This window comes from Gossypium hirsutum, chromosome A12 (genome assembly GCF_007990345.1).
Source record: "Gossypium hirsutum isolate 1008001.06 chromosome A12, Gossypium_hirsutum_v2.1, whole genome shotgun sequence".
In the NCBI taxonomy this organism is placed as follows: domain Eukaryota; kingdom Viridiplantae; phylum Streptophyta; class Magnoliopsida; order Malvales; family Malvaceae; genus Gossypium; species Gossypium hirsutum.
Genome location: NC_053435.1, coordinates 11,407,177 through 11,427,732, shown reverse-complemented (window position 1 = coordinate 11,427,732; position 20,556 = coordinate 11,407,177). Strand labels below are relative to the sequence as shown.

General features: G+C 33.3%; 1 protein-coding gene across 1 annotated transcript; it reads right to left on the bottom strand.

The window, feature by feature from the left end:
• Positions 1-2,839: 2,839 nt before the first annotated feature.
• On the bottom strand, positions 2,840-4,671 carry LOC107927204 (uncharacterized). The gene is made up of 4 exons (XM_016858236.2): positions 4,442-4,671; positions 3,842-4,041; positions 3,702-3,765; positions 2,840-3,542 (listed from the first exon to the last, which is right to left on the bottom strand). The coding sequence occupies exons 2-4, from the start codon at positions 4,009-4,011 to the stop codon at positions 3,249-3,251; spliced, it is 528 nt and encodes a 175-aa protein (XP_016713725.1). The 5' UTR covers positions 4,012-4,041; positions 4,442-4,671; the 3' UTR covers positions 2,840-3,248.
• Between the last annotated feature and the right edge of the window lie 15,885 nt (positions 4,672-20,556).

Sequence of the window (20,556 nt, the reverse complement as noted above, 5' to 3'; positions counted from 1 at the left end):
TATTTGTTCTCAGGTAATCTACAAAAATAGAACAGATCGGTGAGATGGGAGCTTGGTTATTTATATTTATATTACTTTTCTCTTAACTTTGTTCGGATTAAATTCGTTTTGTTCATTTGACTGTTTTTAGACTTTTGGGACTATTTTTTAATTCTGAATTTCATTTCCCGTTTTAAACTGTTTTAACCTTTTTAGATTATATGAAAACTATCTACAAAATGTTCGCGGTTTCCAAAATTTTGTTTTAACTAAGGAATTCCATTGCAAAAGTAAGTGTTTTTTTTATAAGTATTTATCTGCAAATTTTAATGAATTAGTTAAAAGAGAAAGTATTACTTAAATGGATTGGGGAAGGCAACTACCAAAACAATTTCAAAACCGAGATAACTTCCTCGAGTTTAGGGCCTCTCACCTTCTGTAGCTTGCAGACCAGCCTGCAAGATGAATCTAGAGATGCTCCCACATCCCCTTTAAGCACGATTGCAGATGATTCAGTATCAGTGAGACTAAGCCGATGACACTCATCTACTATATTCGCCGCCATAAACTTCAAGGAAATCTGAAAACACAACGGAAGAGCTACCAAAAATCCGAAGAAAAAACCGACCCTAAATGACTAAGAACTCACAGAAACTAATGGAAACTGACAAAAACTAGAAAACAAGACTCAAAAGGAAAACTTAAACCACCTCAGACAGACGAAAGAAAAGAAAGAGAGAAAAACAGGGGTGGACTCGAAAGATGATTGAAGCTTTGAACAAGAATGCTTTGTAAAGGCTGTTGATTGAGCTAGAAAGGCTGTTGATATTAGATGTCTTGTAGTTCACCTTCACTGACTTGTTTTCTTCTCATGCTTTGTAAAAAAAAAAAAAAACAGAAAGTTCTGCATCTCCCAATCCCGAGGTGCCCGTATAACTGTGAACATCTAGTAAAATGTTTCAAGATTTTCGTTTTTGCCATTTTTATTCAATTGGAACATCAAAATAAGGATACACACAGGTCATATATTAAATTCAACTTCATTTATTATCACCATCATGTTACAAATTCCAATAAAATAACATTATTCATCATATATATTAAAATTTTAAACATAAAAGCTAATAATAACTTCAAATAATCAAATTGGGTTAATACATTATTTGTGACTTGAATATAGTAATTTTTCGCGCATTAATGTCTGAATTTTTTTTGCTTTTGTGTTTTATTCTTTAATTTGATGATTATTCTCACTGCAGGCATAAACTTTTTTTTTATCCAAGTTAATCATTAAACTTGTAAATTATTCCCATATTGAGACTGAATTTTTATTCAAATTAATATGAATCATTGTCAAGTTTAGGCCCAAAAATTATTAACCAACCAAATTCATTAGTAACAATTAAATTATGACACATCATAATGTAAGTGAAAAAAAAAATATGTACAAAAATATATTTAGTTAAAAGTTTATATAATAATAAAATAAATATTTGATTAAATCGATAAGGTTAATAGTTTTAAAACTGTAGTGTCAAGTAGACTTATTCATGGGTTGAGTTATCTGCCTAGGTCCACCGAAATTTGAAAGGGTTAGGGTACAAATATAAGGCTCGAGAAATGGGTTTGGGCCAAAAACAAATAGGTCCGTTTAAAATATGGTTGAATTCGGACTTGAACACAATACTTGAGCGTAACCCAGCCTGGCCCGATTATAAATTTGTAATATTTTATATTATGTTATTTTTATATATATTATGTAATTTATAAAACATGAAAATTAAATCTATAGTAATATATAATACTACTATAATGTAAACACTAAAGAATGTTAAAAAACTATACATAAAAAATTAATAAATAAAAAATATTAAATATTAAATAAAAATAATATAAATATATTTTTTAATTTCTTTTAAAATTAATATAGTCGGGTCTAAAATGTGCTTGGGATAGCCTAGACTTGTCCATGGGTGGGGCAGTTAACCTGCTTGAAAAGTGGGAAGGTTTGAATAAAAATATAGACTCGAAAAATGAGTTTGGACAAAAATAAAGCCCGTTTTTTAAATGGGCCGATCCTCGGGTAAGGTTTTTTGGCTGGGGCTTGGTCCGACCTGAATTTGAAAAAAAAAAGTAGCTACTGTTTTTTTACTATTTTACCATTGCTTTTCATTGTTTTGCTATCATTTTTCTATTATATTGTTATTGTTTTATTGTCTGGATATTGTATAACTCTTACTACTATTTTAGAGGTATTTTGCTTATTAAGTTGCACTTATCTTAGTGTTAATTAAATACTTTTTTAAATTTTTTTTCTACTGGTGGGAAATATTTATTTTAATATTTTTAGTGTATTTGATATATTATTTTTTAAATTTATTTTTTAAAAATAATAAAAATAATTTTAATACAGGTGAGTATAGTCAAACTTGGATATTAACATTTTTATTTAGATCAGGCTTAGACAAAATTTTAAACTCATTTGTTAGGCCAGACCTGAACCTAAAAAACAGGCCTAAACTTTTCATTTGACCTAGCTCAACCCATGTACAACTCTAGGATAACCATTTATAATTATAGAAAAATTTAGATAATTTTAAGCCCATATTTCAGAAGAACCTCTCGTATCAAGTTTTATTGATTTTATATAAAAAAATTAAAAAAATAAAAAAAAAATTCTTTGAAAAAGTTGATTTAGCTATTTTTAAATAAATTAAAACTTAATTTAAAAATTTCAAGAATAATATAGATATTAAAATATATTGTGTACCATCATCAAGGATTGTAAAACGAATCCGCACAACAGATTTGGATTACAAAATCTGTTATCCATGAAATTAATTCAACTTTGAATAATAAATATCCGAATCCATACCTCCCTTAAAAATCAATGATAATCAAGGAATATATCATAAAACCATAGGTAATTTACAGAGCAATGTAAACTATGCAAAAAATCAAATCACCAGCCGCACGATCTATACAGATTTCTCCCATGGTGATCTCCCCAAAACAAATATATCAATCCATATTGACCCAAATCTTACATATATTTATATTACAAAACAAGCATTGCTGGATCCCTGCATGATCCCATGCTATTAGACCCCAAAAACATATCCATATACATTACTAAACAGATTCTCTCTTTCTTCCCCCCAAAATATATCCAAAACTTCCTTGTTAATCCTGGCTTTCTTTTTCTTTTTTCTGAAATGGTGCTGGCACTTAACTTCCTTCTATGTACACTTGGATTCTTAATTTAAGTTCTAAGCCGTAGCAGGGATGGAATTTTGGCGATCCCTGTTAAGACAATCAAATCCTTCCACTCTAACTGCGGCCGGTTTAAGGCCAAATTTCATCCTAACACACCCTCCTTTACGTGCCAATGATGACGGCGATGATGGAGACGGAATCTGCAAAGTCGAAAGGGCTTGTGCAAGCCTTTCATCTCCGAACCGAGCATCTTGCACAAGTGGATTCGCAGCCCTACTTGGGGGCGATCCACAAAAAAACGGAGGTGATGATGCTATAGATTGTTCTTCTTCTGTCCCTAAATCCTCCTATAAAAACGACCAAAACATATATTAACAACCAACCGAGTAAAAACAATTCCATCTTTGAAAATAAACCATTAATATATATGTTTGATACGAGTATGTAAAGAAAAATTAATTTAACCAGCAAGCAAGAAGAATCTTAAGATTGAATGATATTGATACCTTATTGAGGATGATATCCAGAAGGTCCGCACCAGCTTTCGAATCGCTTACCTCGGCTTGATGACTGCAATTGAAAGGACAAATCAATTAAACGAGAGACCCTAAAAGCAGATCAAATCAACCAGAGAACAAAATTAGACCTCATATGCAATCTCAATGGCTTGGTAGGGTTATTGGCGAGGATCTCAATTCGCCGAGGCTTGGGGCAAACAACGGCACCGCCCTTTTGATGATCAGTGATTGAGATAAACCCTCTCAACTCTTCGTAAGCCGAAACGGTGGCGTTCTGCTGAAGATTGCAATGATTCATCTTGAAAACCCAAAGCTTCGGAAAGAAGGCCTATTCAAACACACACCCCACAGCAAATCAACACCAAGATTTCAATTAAATCTTTAAAAAGAAAAGGAAACCCAAACTCAATAAGATTACAAATAAAGATCTTCAAAACTTGGGGTTAATTGCATTTTTAAAATAAATAAAAGAATGCCGGATTAATAAGAAATTGAAGGGATTAAATAAGAATGAGAAACCGATACTGGAAATCCAAACTCTTAGGGATTAAAACTTTTCAGATCTGTTATAGAAACGCTTTGAACTTTGACTAAGAAACAGAATAGTTTTTAACAGAATAAAACTAGGAAAGAAAAACAGAAACCCAGATCTGCACACCAAAAAATTGTGAACATATATAAAATTAATTAAATTTGAAGGATGGATATTTGAATTTTTTTCACATTACCTGAAGGAACCCTTGGAAGAATAAAAGCAGAGAAAGGGCGGGTGCCACGAGGAAGAAGAGAGCATGCCAAGGCGAGGATGAATTATATAGAACTCTTAACTCTAACCTAAAATTTATTATTATTAAAGGTGGGAAGGGTACAAAAATTGTGATTTCACATTCGTTCTTTCAATTCCTAATTTCATTATTTGACTCCTTCAAACTTATAAAAGCATATAGTCGGATGACACACAACTAGGTGGGGAAAAGAAATAAGACTAATATAAAAATATTTAAGCAATTTTTTAAAAAAATTTCTTAATTGGATTAACAGCCAAGTTTAAATCTCTAGGAGTGTATGCTTTAAAATTAAATTAAATTACATATATAATTCTTCTCATATTTTACTTTTTAATTAAATTAATGTTCGGTTGAATAGTAACACTTATTTAATCCAAAATTTAAATAATAATATTGTTGTTGCAGTGTTCATTTATGAATGAAGTTTGGACATTCCTCCGCCCAAATCGCTATTAGTTTGTGCTATTCAATTCTAGAAAAAAATTATGTTTTTTTTATATCATCTATTTAAGTTTATGTAAAAAATTTGACTGAATTTCGTGTAATGAGTTAATGCCAATTAAGTTTTAAAAAAACCCATAAAAACCATTTTTTTAAATAACAAATATTATTCTAAGAATATTTTTATATTAGGTAAACTATAAACTTAGCCATTTTTGCATGGTTCAAATTATTTTTTGGTCACCAAATATTAAAAAAGTTACAATATGATCACTAACGTTATCAATTTGTTACATTTTGGTCATTAGCGGTCTAATAGTAAGCTACTCTGGCATATTATATCAACATTTTCGATGAAATTTTTAGGTCAAATTGCACAAGTAATCCTTATTCTTTTTCTTTTTCAGCAATTTAATTCTTTTGTTTATTTTTTTTAACTTTTCTTTTTCTTTTCATTTTCCTTTTTTGTCCTTTCCATCATTGTCCTACTATGCCATTTTTTTTATTCCAACTATCAAATGAGAGCTTCTCTTAGTTTTTTATTTTACCCACACTAGACCAGTATAACCTTTTCCCATTATCAACTATTAGAAATTGTAGATTACAAATTTAATTATTGATGAGCACTTATTCAAATTTAGAAAGTGATGATTTATCATTCAATGGATACATTTCCATGGGATATATTTCTTATGTCCAACATGAAGGGTTGTGACTCTTCAAAATAGGATCCATTGAGTGCATATAAATAGAGGGTCTATGGTGCCCACAAAATTACTACAATCAATCTTATTTTCAGAAATTAGAGTAAGAGTTAGGGAATTCCTCGATTTCTCTAATAAAAGGAAATTCAAAAGCTTCATTGTATCTCGGGAGGACCTTTGTCTTAACCCCCCAGCAACTTTGTGTGGGGGTAAACAGTTCTCTTTGGAAAGCGTCACCCGCGCCTCAAAGTCTATTATTTAATTCAATATCGTCTCCAGATCTATCTTCTCCACTTAATATATTCAACATTCAAAGAGAACTAATTTGGAGATGGCGGCGGAGACTACCATCGCATTCAAAGTGATGAACCAAGAGTTTGTGAAACTTGATCGATTTGATGGTTCAAACTTCAATCGCTGGAAGGACAAGATGTTGTTACTTGTTGCTGTCTTAAATATGGCATACGTTTTGGATCCAAACCTACAACCCTTGGAGGATCCCACCCCTAATGCAAACCCTGAGAAAATTGTGAAAGTGGCCGAACTCAAGAAGAAGCGTGAAGAAAACAGCTTCACATGTTGAGGACACATCCTCAACACCTTGTCTAATCGATTGTATGATCTCTACATGTCGATGCAATCATCGGTGGAAATATGTAAAGCTCTTGAAGAAAAATACAACACCGAGCGACAAGGTACTGATAAATTTTTAATGATTAAGTATTTTGAATTCAAAATGCTTAATAGTATCCCAATCATGGATCAAGTCCATGAATTACAAGTCCTTATAAACAGGCTCTGTGACTTGAAAGTTGTTATTCCGGAATTATTACAAGTCGGGGCTATCATCTCAAATTACTCTCGTCTTGGAACAATTATTGAAAGAAACTTCTACATATGGCAGAGGACTTTAATGTGGAGAAAATACTTAGGCATTTGCATATTGAAGAGGAAACTTGAAAGTGTGATGTAATGCATCTTCCTCAAAGTTCTAAATTGAACCATGTGAGCAAGTCCAAGAACTCTCGAAATGGTAAACGAAAGGCCACATCCGAGACCAAGGGCGTGAAAGACAAGAAGAAAAAATCTCATAATTGTTATAATTGCAATAAGAAAAGACATTATATTAAGAATTGCAAACTTCTCAAAAAGAAGCAAGATGCCACAACTTCTAAAGCCAATATAGTGGAGGACATGGACTTAGTGACCATGGTTACAGAAGGGAGCGAGAGGTTGGAGATTGATATGATTACCAAACTCAACATAGCCATAACCGATAAGTCTTGTAATTGATGGCTCAACTCTGGAGCTACTGTCCATGTGTGTAATGACCAACAACAATTCAAGAGTTATGATCTAGTGGCAAACCATGAAGTGCTTATGGGAAACTATCAATCGGTTAAGGTGTTCGGTCAATGGACGGTGGAACTCAACTTCACATCTGGAAAGATTGTCCTCTTGAAGAACAAAGCTTCAATAAAAACAATCAATGGTGATGAAAAGTCGATGTCCTATGAAACTTTTTGAAGAATGATATTCAACAAGCTCCATTAATGGCTCTAACCAACACCCTAAGGCCAAACCCTAGTAAATTGGAGGGTGAAAGTTCTACTACGACTTCAAAGAGAAAACCAAGAAGAAAACCTACTTCTAAAATAAACAAAAAAAAATCTCACAAAGAGAAATAACTCAAAGAGCTGAAATTTCTTAATCAATGTATGTCAATAATGAATAATGAAGAGGCCTTTATATAGGCTTAGCTAATTACATCCAAATAAAACTCTCAATTATAATAAAACTCTAATTAATCTAAACAAGATGTAGTTTTAGTATAACTAAACTTTCTTGTTGACTTTCTTGTTGACTAAGAAGCATAAAACTCCTAAACAACTTTAAATACTTAAAAAATCCTAAAATTCAAAATAAATAACAAAATAATAAAACTAACATATACGATATTGAGCTCATATATAATAAAAATTAAGCTTAAAAATTGAATCTGATATGATTTAAACTTGAATTAAAGCTTGCAACTCATAATTTTTCGTAATAATCTTATCCAAAAATTATGTTCGCCAGTCTTCACTAAAACAGGCATAACTTGAGTTGTTGAACTTGAAATCGAGCGATTCAAAGACCATTTCAGAGCTAAGAGATAACTATTCAAATTCTATGCAGACATATCAACCTATAAATGCCCAGCTCCCATCCAAAAATTCATTGCAAGTTGACTAATCTTTTGAGCTTGAAAATTGACAGCTAGGTTGAATTGACTTTAATAAATTTCACCCTATCCATGCGTGTATCACATGCCAAAATCTTCTAATACAATTGAAAACATATATATATATGCATAATACAACCTCAATTTGAAGGGTGATGCGAAGCTTCCAAGCCGAAACCTCAAACTTCTCAATGGATCCAACACCTATGCATTTAAACAACTAACAAGTGATATCGATGAGCTCAATAAGTAACATGAACAAGCCTACTTATCCTATCTAGTTATTAATGTTGAGCCCTATGAATATTTTGTTCTCAAACTAACTTTTCCACACCAAATGTTTCAATTGAGTCCATTTCTCTAATTCAAATTATGAGGCTCGGCTTGTTATTAATGATTTGTTAACCATTCACATTATGAAATTCATAAATTAGACTCTTATCAAGTACTCAAGTGCTTAATCAATAAATATCCTTTTGGCCATAAGTCCTTAGTAGTTTCACTCACATGTTCCATTTATGATCATTTGATTCATAAATGTCAAACATTTCCTTTTCATTTCTCTTATTAGGGTATAAGATTATCAATTATCTTATTATACCAAATAACGTCCAATTATGAATCAATTACCCAAAAACATAGTATCATGACATGTTCTTTATTCACCTATTAATTTATTAAAATTACCATTCAACTTGTTTACTCTATAGCTTTAGTACATACCAATTTAGTACACTCATACCATTTTTATTCATAGGCAAATCTCATTATAAAGTTTAATTTGTTTTACCTTTAGTAAACTCTAGTAAAATGACTCGAATGCACGGGACCCATCCATAACACACAAGAGAGCACACAAGTACTTTGTCCTAAGTTAGCATAACACATCCCTCCTAAACACACTAGAGAGCATCGAAATGCTAAGCCTCTAAAACACATCAAAGAGAGTTGGAAAAATCTGATTTAAAAATGATTTTCTTACACAGTAGAAAATTAAAAATTTTAAGACCAAGTCGGTTTGTAATATTTATAGAACTAAACCTTTTCTGAATTGCATCTGTGTTTTTGGCTAGACGAATCATTATCGTTCTTGGCTTTCAATAGAATGACCTTATCCACTATTCTAGTACGACGAACTGCTTCGAGTGTGGACTCAGAAGAATTTGAATCAAACACAAAACCATCAATTATTTACTTTATTTTCAATGGGAAAATAAAATTCTCTCTTTAATAGAAACTGATAAATTTGTAATTCTCAAAGAATAGAATTTACGCTAGAAAATAAATCTCCACTACTCTTTCGTAGAATAACAATATCTCAAAACTTGTGCATCTAACCCTACAGGTGCCATCTATTTATAGGGGGAAGAAGTGAAACCCTTATTGAATTAGTAGAAGTCTATTTCAATAGAAAAACAAAATCCTAGTCTAACTGGGAGAGAGAGGGGCGAAAACCTTTGTAACATCCTTAACCCTAAATCATAGCTGGAACAGGGTTACATGGCATTACCGAACCTTTCAAACAATTTACGAATAATATACAAATAAATATCTAATATACTATAAAACATTTATAATGTCCCTTTTATGGACCTTCGAGGCCCAAAATATGTATTAGAAGTGAATCGAGACCAACTTGGGTGCTCGAGAAATTTTTCGTGAAATTCTAAAATTTTTCCTAAGTACAGGGCTCACACGCCTGTATGCCAGGCCGTGTGGACTCAATATAACCCCTTTACAATAACCTAACCAACCTTGCAAATTTTAAATCGCAACCAATTCAATTTTAATATACAAATACATTTAAAACATATCAAGACATCAATATGATAATCTATACACTAAACATTCACAAGCAACATTAAAATTAGTTTAGAAATTTCATTCTATTCCATTTCAAAGTTTAGTATCATATGTGTCATTTTGTCTTTTTATCCTTTTATACGACCATTCAAAACAACATATGTCATCTTTTATGACCAAATCCACCATAACAAACATACATAACCTAGGTACATGCCACATTTACCAAAAAGAAATATTCATCACTAAGTTTCTGAAGCCAGGATCGGCTCTGGATGCTAGATCGAATCGTTTGACTTCTACTAACCTGCACACGGAAAGCAACCGTACGCTGAGTATGGATATACTCAGTGGTGTTACTATAATTCAAATTATTAAAGTAAAATAACAAATAAAAATATCAAATTATATAACAATTAATTCATAAATGACTAATTCATTCTTAACTTTCACTTCTCAACAATAGCAATTCAATTTGGGTATTCATCAATTTGATATCATATAACATCTCATTGGAATTGTCACACCCCGAATTTGGGCCTAGAAGTATTGGGCCTTGAGTGGGGGTCCGTAAAGAGGTTGTATATAGGTATTTAATTGTGCAATGAAATGAAACAATTAAATGTTTGTTTTAGTGGTTAATGGCTTTGAGAAGTGTTAGAGAAATCTTGGGTTCAAACTTGGGCTTTAGCAAAATTTTTGGTATTAAGTGAAAAAAACCTAGATGCTTGGATGAGGGCCTTTTAAATTATTGTGTTAAATAAATGACAAAGGAGCAATGTGGTCTAGTGGAAGTGGCGTAATTAAGGTTGTATGGGAGCCTGGGTTCAAGCCTTGGCTCTTGCAATTTATTCTGTTTTTTTTAAGGGAACCTGGACTTTGGCCTTTAGACCTTATAATTAATTGGGGATAAAATATGACACAAAAAGAGCCTATGGTGAAGTGGCAAGGTGGCGTCATAGAGTTGGCAAGGAGGTCCAGGGTTTGAAACTCATGGCAATCAAAGAGCATTTATTTTGCTAACAGGGGCGGTAAGAGTTGGTGTTGAATTTAAACTCTGATGTTGGAAGGATCCCACATCGGGAAGCTAACATAAGAGTGGATGCGAAGCTAGCTTTAAATAGAGAGAACCATAAGGAAAGTAAAGGTACCTTTCTTGGCTAATCCCTTTCGCTGTACGGCGTGCTCGTTTGGGTTGGGCATCGGCTAAGAGTGCTTAGAGTGTAGATTAACTCCAGTCTCCTATCAGGTGTGTATTTCTCACTACTCTAGTTGTAGGATGGCTACTTCTGGCCGAAAGGGGCTATGTGGGCCCAATGGGCCTACGGGCCCAATTAGATAAGTTGTTTGACTGCGTAGTAAATATTGTACTAGGCTAGGTGAATCTCATATCTGTGGCTAGATTTGGGCTAAAAGGGCCACGCGAGCGTGTGGACCCATTTGGGTTGAGAATAGGCTTTAGGGCCATTCGTATTGTTATCCCTGTTTAGAATACTTTAGTTTACCAATTACAGAAATGCCCTCGACTTGTAAAATTACCAAAGTACGCTCGATTTATAGAATTACTGTTTTACCCTTGATTTACAGAATTATTATTTTACCCTCGATTTACAAAATTACCGTTTTATCCTCGATTATGAAATTACTGAAATACCCCTATAGGGTAGAATTACCAAAATACCCCTAGTTTGTAAAATTACCAAAGTACCACTAGTTTGTGAAATTACCGAAATACCCTTAATTTGTAAAATTACCAAAATACCCCTGATTTACAAAATTACAGAAACACCCTTGACTTTCTAAAAATTATAGAAATACTATTGGTTTACAAAATTACTGAAATACCCTTGGTTTGTAGATTTACCAAAACACCCTTATAGGATGAAATGACTAAAATACCCCTAATAGGTAAAAAGACCGTAAAGCCCCTGTAGGGTAAAGTGACCGTAATACCCTTGTATGGTAAAATGACGAATATGCCCTTATGTTCCGTATGACTGATGTGCTTAGGATTTATATATATTCATATTGGATTAGTTAAGTTTGAGTGATAGGTGGTGGTTATCGTAGGTGATTGATTTTGGAAACGTTTCAACTTCAACCCATAACAGGTGTGTAATAACCCTCGCAGTAGCTTAGATAAATATTCGCCAAAAAGCCGAAATGCTAAAATTTTGGCATTTCGAGAACTTGTGATTTTGCCTTTGCTTAAAGATGTGATAGATACGATATGATAGGTGTTTGGATCGATGGAGAAGGTAAGAGCGTAATCTTGTGTATGATGGTAAGTTGGGCCTTAATGGGCTGGAATCGGGCCCAATGGGCTTTCGGGCCCATTTAGGTAAAACTGATAGAAAATGGAATATGGAAAAGTTGCATGTTACCACGGTTAGTACTGTTGTATAATTTGGATTAAGCAGGCTTAGTGGGCTAAATCAGCATTCGTAGGGCCCATTAGGGGTTTTGGGCCCAAAAGCCCGAATTTGATAAAGTGGGTTAAAGATCATTGTTTAAACACTCGAAAATATTGATAATTGTTAATGAACATGGAAAACCCTGATATTTGGTAAAATTACGAAATTACCCTTATAATATGCAAAATGACTGTTTTGCCCTTGTGGGCAAGTGACTGACTTGGACTGTGTGGTTGATAGATTTGATTGTGAATATATGTTGGTGATATGAATGACTTGACTGTGATTGTTTGATTCAAATATGGGCATGACATTCTGCATACATGACATGTTGCATGGGTTGGGTTTTGTAAATGGAGGAAGTGCTAAAAGGGCTATGCCCCAGTTTACTGAAAAGGGCTTTGCCCCAGTTTATCAAAAAGGGCTTTACCCCAGTTATTAAAAGAGGCTAGGCCTCCAGTTATATGATAAAAAAGCTATACTGCCAGTGGAGAGTTTGGTTGGGTGGGTTGAGTTATTCCCCACATGGTGTGTTGGTTGGTACGGGTGGAAAGTAGCGGATGGTAGGTTGAGTAGTCTCCCCAAATGGGCTTGCATACATTCATTGATATTACATGTGATATTGAAATGGGCCTATGGGCCATACCGCTTACAGTAAAGGCTTCAGCCAGTGATATGATTTATGAAAAGGCGTCGGCCCAGTGATATGATTTATGAAAAGGCTTCGGCCTAGTATATGTCGAGACTGAATTAGGGCTTAGGCCCATATTGCTACTGTTTAAGGGCTAAGGCCCAGACTGTACTATTACTGAATAGGGCTTTGGCCCAGATTGTACTGACACTGTGTTATTCACTGTTTGTTTTTTTGTTGGGGATTACACACTGAGTTTTCGTAAACTCACCCCGTTTCTAACTGTATAGGTAATCCCTAAGCTTAGATGGTTTGGAGTTGCGAGGGACTCGGAGATGGCCACACTACTGTTTCTGTTTCTCTTAATTGCAATAAGTAACTGGTTTATTTTTTTATAAGTTTTATCTTAATTAATATTATTATTTGGTTTTGGGTTGTAATAAGGTCATTTTAATTATTTTTCTGGGATTATTTTATTTTATAACCTATATTTTACTGATAACAATCCAAAATGGGTTAGACTTAGGGCGCGTTTCCAAAATGATAATTGTTTTCAAAATAACGTAACGATACAATTAATCAGTTTATCAAAAATATCTACTTAAATGAATTCCAACTCGTTTTTCTCAAAGCCTAACCTCGCACCAAAGTGTGGCAATAGTTGTGGGCATGTCTAGGATTGGATCCAATCAAGAGCTTGGTACTTAAGCAGCCTTCATGGCTCACCTCCTCTGTTTCGGATACCTACCTGGTGCACATCTTCCATTCACTTTATTAACTTAGCAAAGACTATTTTTTAAAACACTAAGAAGGACGTTGAAAGAGGCATGGGTTTTCTTAAAAACTTCAATGTGACACGTCGGATCTGACCATAACGTCTGGGCCGGGTTTGGGGTGTTACAGGAATATCAATCACTTCATGAATCTTTGATTCGTTCATTTCATTTTCATCTCTTAATCTCAATTCTCATTTCATTTTATAACAAAATCATTCATTTTCATTCAATTTTGCTATCTTAATTATTTACCCTATTAATAAGACTCGGACTTTGACGAATACACGGATCCAACCAAACACTCCAGTATGGCACCCAGTGCCTCATTGGATAGTTCGAAGTAATATAGTGACACCTAGTGTCTCATTAGCCTAGCCGAAGTAAGTTGGTACCCAGTACCTCATCGAATCTATTCGAAGTAATATAGTTTGACACCCAGTGTCTCATCAACTCATAGTCGAAGTATTCCTGAACACTTCCAATCCTATGGCATGCCAACTATATCCAACCTAGCTTGACCAGTTAATAGGGCATTCAAATAACATATATTCCTCAATTCAATCACAATTTCTCACAATTTCAATTCGATTATCTTCCACCTTTCAACCAAAATTCAATTCACAATTCACACATTTTCACAACTTAATACATTTTCATTCAATTTAATATCAGTCACAATTCGATTCAAATTCACTTTCCGCTTTCAATCAATATACAATTCAAATACAAATGCATACCAATTATTCAATTTAATTCCCACTCATCTCAATAATAAGAATAATATTATTAATAATACTTACCTCATATTTTATTTATCATACACATAAATAAAAATTTAACATTTAATAATAAATAACTTGAATTATAGTAATACAAATCAGAATTTTCTCGAGTTACTCCTCGGCAATCTTTTCCTTTCCTTTCTGGACCGATGTCACCGGTTCGATGTTAGCTACGAAAATTAAAATAATTTACAATTATTAATACAACACCATTATATCTAATAATTAGATTTTTCTATTGAGCTTTTACATTAATTTCAATTTAATCCCTAATCAAAAATCATTTATTTTTCCATCATCATTTATACCTTATTCCTACTCCATATTTATCCAAACTCAAACTTAACTCCCTAATTTTCATCATAAATACCTAATTTCAAAATTCTTACAATTTAGTCCCTATTACACAAAATTTATAGCCTATTCTACAATTAAATCATTCTCCCACTTCTAACTTGAAATTCTATTAATTCAATCCCTAATTCATACTTTTACTCAACAAAATTAGTGTCTAAAAATCTAATAACTTCCAAAATTTCAACATATACCTAGTAGTATTTTGTTCTAAGATCATAAAAGCTTAAAAATTACAAGAAAAGGACTTAAATTGACTTACCAATTCAATTTAGACCCTTTAAAACCTTATTTTCTTTATTCCTTCTTTTCTCCGTTGTTTCCTTTCTTTTTCTTTCTGTTTCGTCCCTGCTTAATGTTCTGTTTCTTTCTTTCTTTTATTTCATTTACTTTATATATATAATATAATAATAATTTCTTATATTATAAATAATTATATAGTTGTATTACAAATGTCTGTATTTAATTTATTACATATGTATTTTGTAGTTACCATAAAATTGTCAAAATCTTTGATTTATTTTATAATATAATATTATAATATAATTAATATAAATTACAATGTAATAAAATAATAATATAGTCTAATTAAATAATATATTTATATATAATAAAAATCTAAGATTTTTAACAACATATGCAGCCTCATTTAATACATTAGGTATAATTACCTATTTAGTCCTTTTTATTTTCTTTTAATCTACAATTAAACTTTCACACTTTATTCAATTTAGTCCTCTTCGGTAATTACTTCTAATTAAGACAATTTCACCTAACCAAGACCTAATTAAACACACAACTAACTTCGTAAATATTTCTAATAAATATTTACGAATTCATTTTACTAAGACGGAGGCCCAACAACACACTTTTTCGATGCCTGTGAATTTTGGGTCATTACAACCCTAGTTAAATATACTAGGGTTTGTCATCCCATTTATTAGAATGAGGGGCTTTTAGGCCTTTCCTGTAGTGAATCTAATTGTAAGTACTTCTTAGAGTTTTAATGTAACACCCTACACCCGAGCCCTACGCTGGGACGGGATACAAGGCGTTACCACGCTTAATCACATGCATACAATCATATCGATGTCATTAAGACTCGATCAAATTTAAAACTTTTTTGAACTTTATTTAAACTCATTAATATGGGCCTACGAGGCCCCAAACATCCATTGGAATCCATTCGGGACCAACCTGGGTTCTTTAACTAACTTTAGAAAAATAACCCTTGAAACAGGGCACATGCCCGTGTGGAAGGGCAACACGCCCGTGTGGTCATTATAACACGGCCGTGCTGATGGCCTGTGTGACACACACGGTCTAAGTATCTAGGGACATGCCCGTGTCCCATGCCCGTGTGAATTAAATTCTAAATTCGAACCTATAGGGGTTTTCAAAAAGCCTGACACACGCCCGTGTCTATGGCTCGTGTCCCTCACATGGTCATGACACACCCTTGTCCTAGCTCGTGTCTAAAAACCTTGACATTCTGTTTCTGACGTCAGCATCCAATTTAGGGCACACGGCCAAGGCACACACTGGTGGCTGAAGGCCGTGTCCTCCACACGACTGAGACACACGGTCGTGTCTTTGCCCGTGTGTTTACTACCATGCATACTGACTTATGAATTTTACGTGCAGGGGACACACGGCCAAGCAACATGCCCATGGGACTAACCGTGTGTCACACACGGCCTAGACACATGCCCGTATGTCTACCCGTATAAACAAAATAAGGCTATTTACCAAGCCTTTTTGCCACCCTTACTTGCACTAACTTACATAAAATCTAACATAACAAATCCACACAACAATACAAGGCCTATTTAGCAATACAAGGCATTATCTCATTCATGCAATTTACTCATCCATGAAAATATCCTTATTTGCATATATCAATAACGAACAATTAGCCATTATCCAAGGCTTTATACAAAATGAAGTGATTCATCCCAAGCCAACACATTTGGCCAAATTAACAATGACACATAACTCAAAAGTCAAGGTCCTATACATGCCATAATCAAAATAAAAGATCTAACTATACCAAGTGTTGCGGGTGATAGTGTGATCGATACCTCCGACGTCCGATGGTCCTCGAGCTAATTAAGTGGCACTATAAGAAAATGGAAAGGAGAGGGAGTAAGCATAAAGCTTAGTAAGTTGCATGCAAATAAATATGACAACAACTTTACCACTTGTCAACATGCTCATAATATAAAAGTAGGCATAAGCACAACTTACTCATCACTATCCAATACAATTCACATATCATACATTTCGAATAGGTACCTATACCACTCACAACATGGTTATACTTTTCTTGTTTAACTTAAACTAAAATTCTCACCGTTGAACCATTTGGCATACTATCAGATATTCATTAAGCCTCAAACATAGGATATAATGACGATGCCATGTCCCAAACATAGTCTTACACTAGCTCATCCTTCAAGTCGATGTCATGTCCTAGACATGGTCTTACACTGACTATCGAAATCAAGGCCGACGCTATGTCCCAAACATGGTCTTACACTAGCTCTCACTTATCTATGTCGATGCCATGTCCCAGACATGGTCTTACACTGACACATCTCGTAACGATGCATGTCTCAGACATGTCTTACACTGGCTTACATCTCGAGGTCGATGCATGTCCTAGACATGTCTTACAATAGCACACAAATGACCCAAATGTCATGGCATGAATATTTGATTTGTTCCTAAGGTTCATCCGGGAGTTCTATTATCTCAATTTTCATCATGTATTTTCATTACCACAATTAAGCAATTTATGCTATAAAAATTCATGCACAATTGATAACAATATAGTTGCACTATTTACACAGAACTTACCTCGGATTACAAAATGTAGACGACTAGTTCGGCTTAGTCCACTTGTTTTACTTTTCCCCGGTCTAGGCCCGAATTTTGTAATTCTTGATCTATAATGATAAAAATTCATTCATTTCATCAGCATATTAATCTAGGCACTCGAAAATTCATAATTGGGCAAAATGACCATTTTGCCCCTAGACTTTTACAAAATAACCATTTTACCCCTAAGTTCGAAAATTGATTTTTATCACATTTTCTCACTAACCAAGCCTAGCCGAATACTTTTAATACTATGACCAGCCCACAATTCTCATTATTTCACACACTTATCACCTATTTTTACAACATATGCAAAATGGTCGTTAGTTAGGGTTTCCATGAAAACTACTTCACGAAAATTGTTTATTTCACAACCATGATTCATTTTCTTCCGTAAAATTTCAAAAAACAACATGAAAACTCTCATGGTAAAACCCTAGACCTTCCACCATTTTGCAAAATAGTCCCCTCATTTGAAAGCTTATGCTACAAGGGGTCCAAAAATACAAAAATCATAAAAAAAAACTATCAAAATCACTTACTTGTGAAGGTAAAGAGTGGCTGTAATTTTTCAAGCTTCCAAACCCCTATTTTTTCTGGTATTTTCGGTGATGAAGAGGGTAAGAAAAAGATGATATCTTTTTCCTCATTATTTTATTTCATTTTGGTCAAATAAATTACCAAATTTCCACTTAACCTTGACTTTCTCTATCTTTTGTCTCCTATGGCCGGCCATCACTTATCCAAGGGTCTATTTTCCCTTTCAAGACCCGCAATTTTGGTTCTCTAGCTATTTAACACCCTTAGCTATCAAAATAGGACTTTTGCATTTTATTCGATTTAGTCCTTTTTCACAACTGGGCTCATAATCGCTAAAATTAATTCACCAAAATTTTCATGCACCTATATAAACATGCTATAACACATAAAATAATATTAAAAATAATAAAATAGTTTCTCTAACCTCAGATTTATGGTCTCAAAACCACTGTTCCGACTAAGCCCAAAATAGGGTTGTTACATTTAATCTAATACTTTATAATTCAATCCAATCCAATACATTTTTTCTATTTTCCAAAATAAATATCATAAATTAATTTCCCAATTAAATAATTTTTCAAATCGATTCTAGTTCTGTTAAAATCATGACAAGTTTATCGTAAAAGAATCTATGAGAAAATAAATTTAATATTTCTACATTCAACGAATTCACAATGACCAATTAATTTAGTTTCATTTTTGAACTTCATTTAATTAATTAATTAATTAATGATTCAAAAAACCATAAATTAATTTTTTAGATCATTTCCATTTAGTGAGAAAACTACATTCATTTTCGAATATTTCTCATTTCTCCAACTTTACCATTTCTATTCATTTGATTCAACATGCAATTCATTTCCAATTTCATCAAGCTAGTGAAGGGACCAATTGGACATATGTAATTAGAGCTCAAATGATTTATAATTAAATTTCAACTTTTTACCTATTAATTATAAACTATTTTAGTCATGAAGTCATTCCACTATAGTATCGTGACTGAGCTCTCCCTAATGACATACCATTACGAAATCAACTCGATCAATACTCGTTCAATGACCTTGTCATTAATGTGTTGCCCTTATAGGTTATCTTTAATCTCTTTGTGTTAAATCCACTCTCCCAATATGATCCTATTTTATCTTATGGTAACCATTACATCTTCCTTTATGAAAAGTCATTTACTATCAATCGTAATCAAGTCATTTATCACAAAGACGAACGACTCGTGACCACATTTACTTTTCATCTATCATATAATGCCAATAGGAGGATATCATTTATCCATATCTTGGGCTATGGATTCCATCATTGTGAATGACGCTACATATTGCAGAAATCGTATACCCAATGCACCAGTTTTTAGTTTCTTACCTATTTGAACTCAAACTTTTACTTACATCAAAGTATATGAGTCACGCATACATAGTCCGTTATCTACTCAGGATTAAGGTATGCCGCACTATGAAGGTCACAAGTGAATAAATCCATGAACGAATTCAGGATCTATTCCCTTTGGGTCCATTATGATCTACTGTTAGTTTAGTTAGTCACATCTATGTCTCTATCTTCTGAGAGTCATCCGCTTCGATGCCCAACACAAGGCATCTTCCCAATTAGACTTGAAAGGCAACATATTAGTTTTTCAATCGGTTTTTTCATTTCTGATTAGACTAAGAACCTGTTTAGGTTCGTCTACTAATATAAATTGTCTTTCCATAATACGATCCAACCATTTAATACCGCTTCGTATTAGTTTAAACATTAGAAAACTAGTGAGCCAATATTTGCTTCTATTTTTATTTCCAAGTAAAAACCACATGAAGACATTATAAAAAATATATTAATATAATTCATAAATTATTTTATTAACAAACTACAAGTTTACAAACGAATATATTACACTTTGGGCACCAGTTCCAATAAAAGGCACCAAAATGCTAAGCTTTAAGGCATCATAGTATGCATGTTAATGTATAGCCCAAAGGCAACAAAGAGTGCACGTAATATGTGCAAGGCCAAAAGGCAATAGAATTCCATATAGAACTCCAATTACACATCAAATCAATATTGGCATGCCGGTACTTTCCTAATTATTTCACTAAGTTTACTAGGACACATTATAGGTATAAATAGCATTTATCAATTAAGGTCATTAGTATTGTTAGTCCCGAAAATACCAAGAGGGGATGAACTGAAATTTAAAAATCTCTACAAACTTTTCTAAAGTAAAATAGAGTATGGAGAAAAGCTTGCATAAATGATTTATAGTGTTTGGCCCCAATTGTTTACCTTTACTACCTTAGCCTTCCAGCATTAAGGATTTCCCGATTCACTTTATTGAATTTATACATTTTGATGACAAGGTATAACCTTTACAACTCTATCTTTTCAAAGGCTTAGATAGAACCTTCCCTCCTAGTTTCTGTTAGTTTTGTGGCTCAACTAGTAGCCCTCCAATAAAAATGGTACAAAGATGAATTAAAAAAATATAACCTCTAAAAAG

Excerpts from the sequence above, each read along its gene's own strand:
- LOC107927204 (XM_016858236.2), bottom strand. The coding sequence starts at position 4,011 with ATGAATCATTGCAATCTTCAGCAGAACGCCACCGTTTCGGCTTACGAA. Across the intron at positions 3,766-3,841 it reads CCATTGAGATTGCATATGAG|TCATCAAGCCGAGGTAAGCG; the intron begins GTCTAATTTTGT and ends TTTCAATTGCAG. Across the intron at positions 3,543-3,701 it reads TGGATATCATCCTCAATAAG|GAGGATTTAGGGACAGAAGA; the intron begins GTATCAATATCA and ends TCGTTTTTATAG.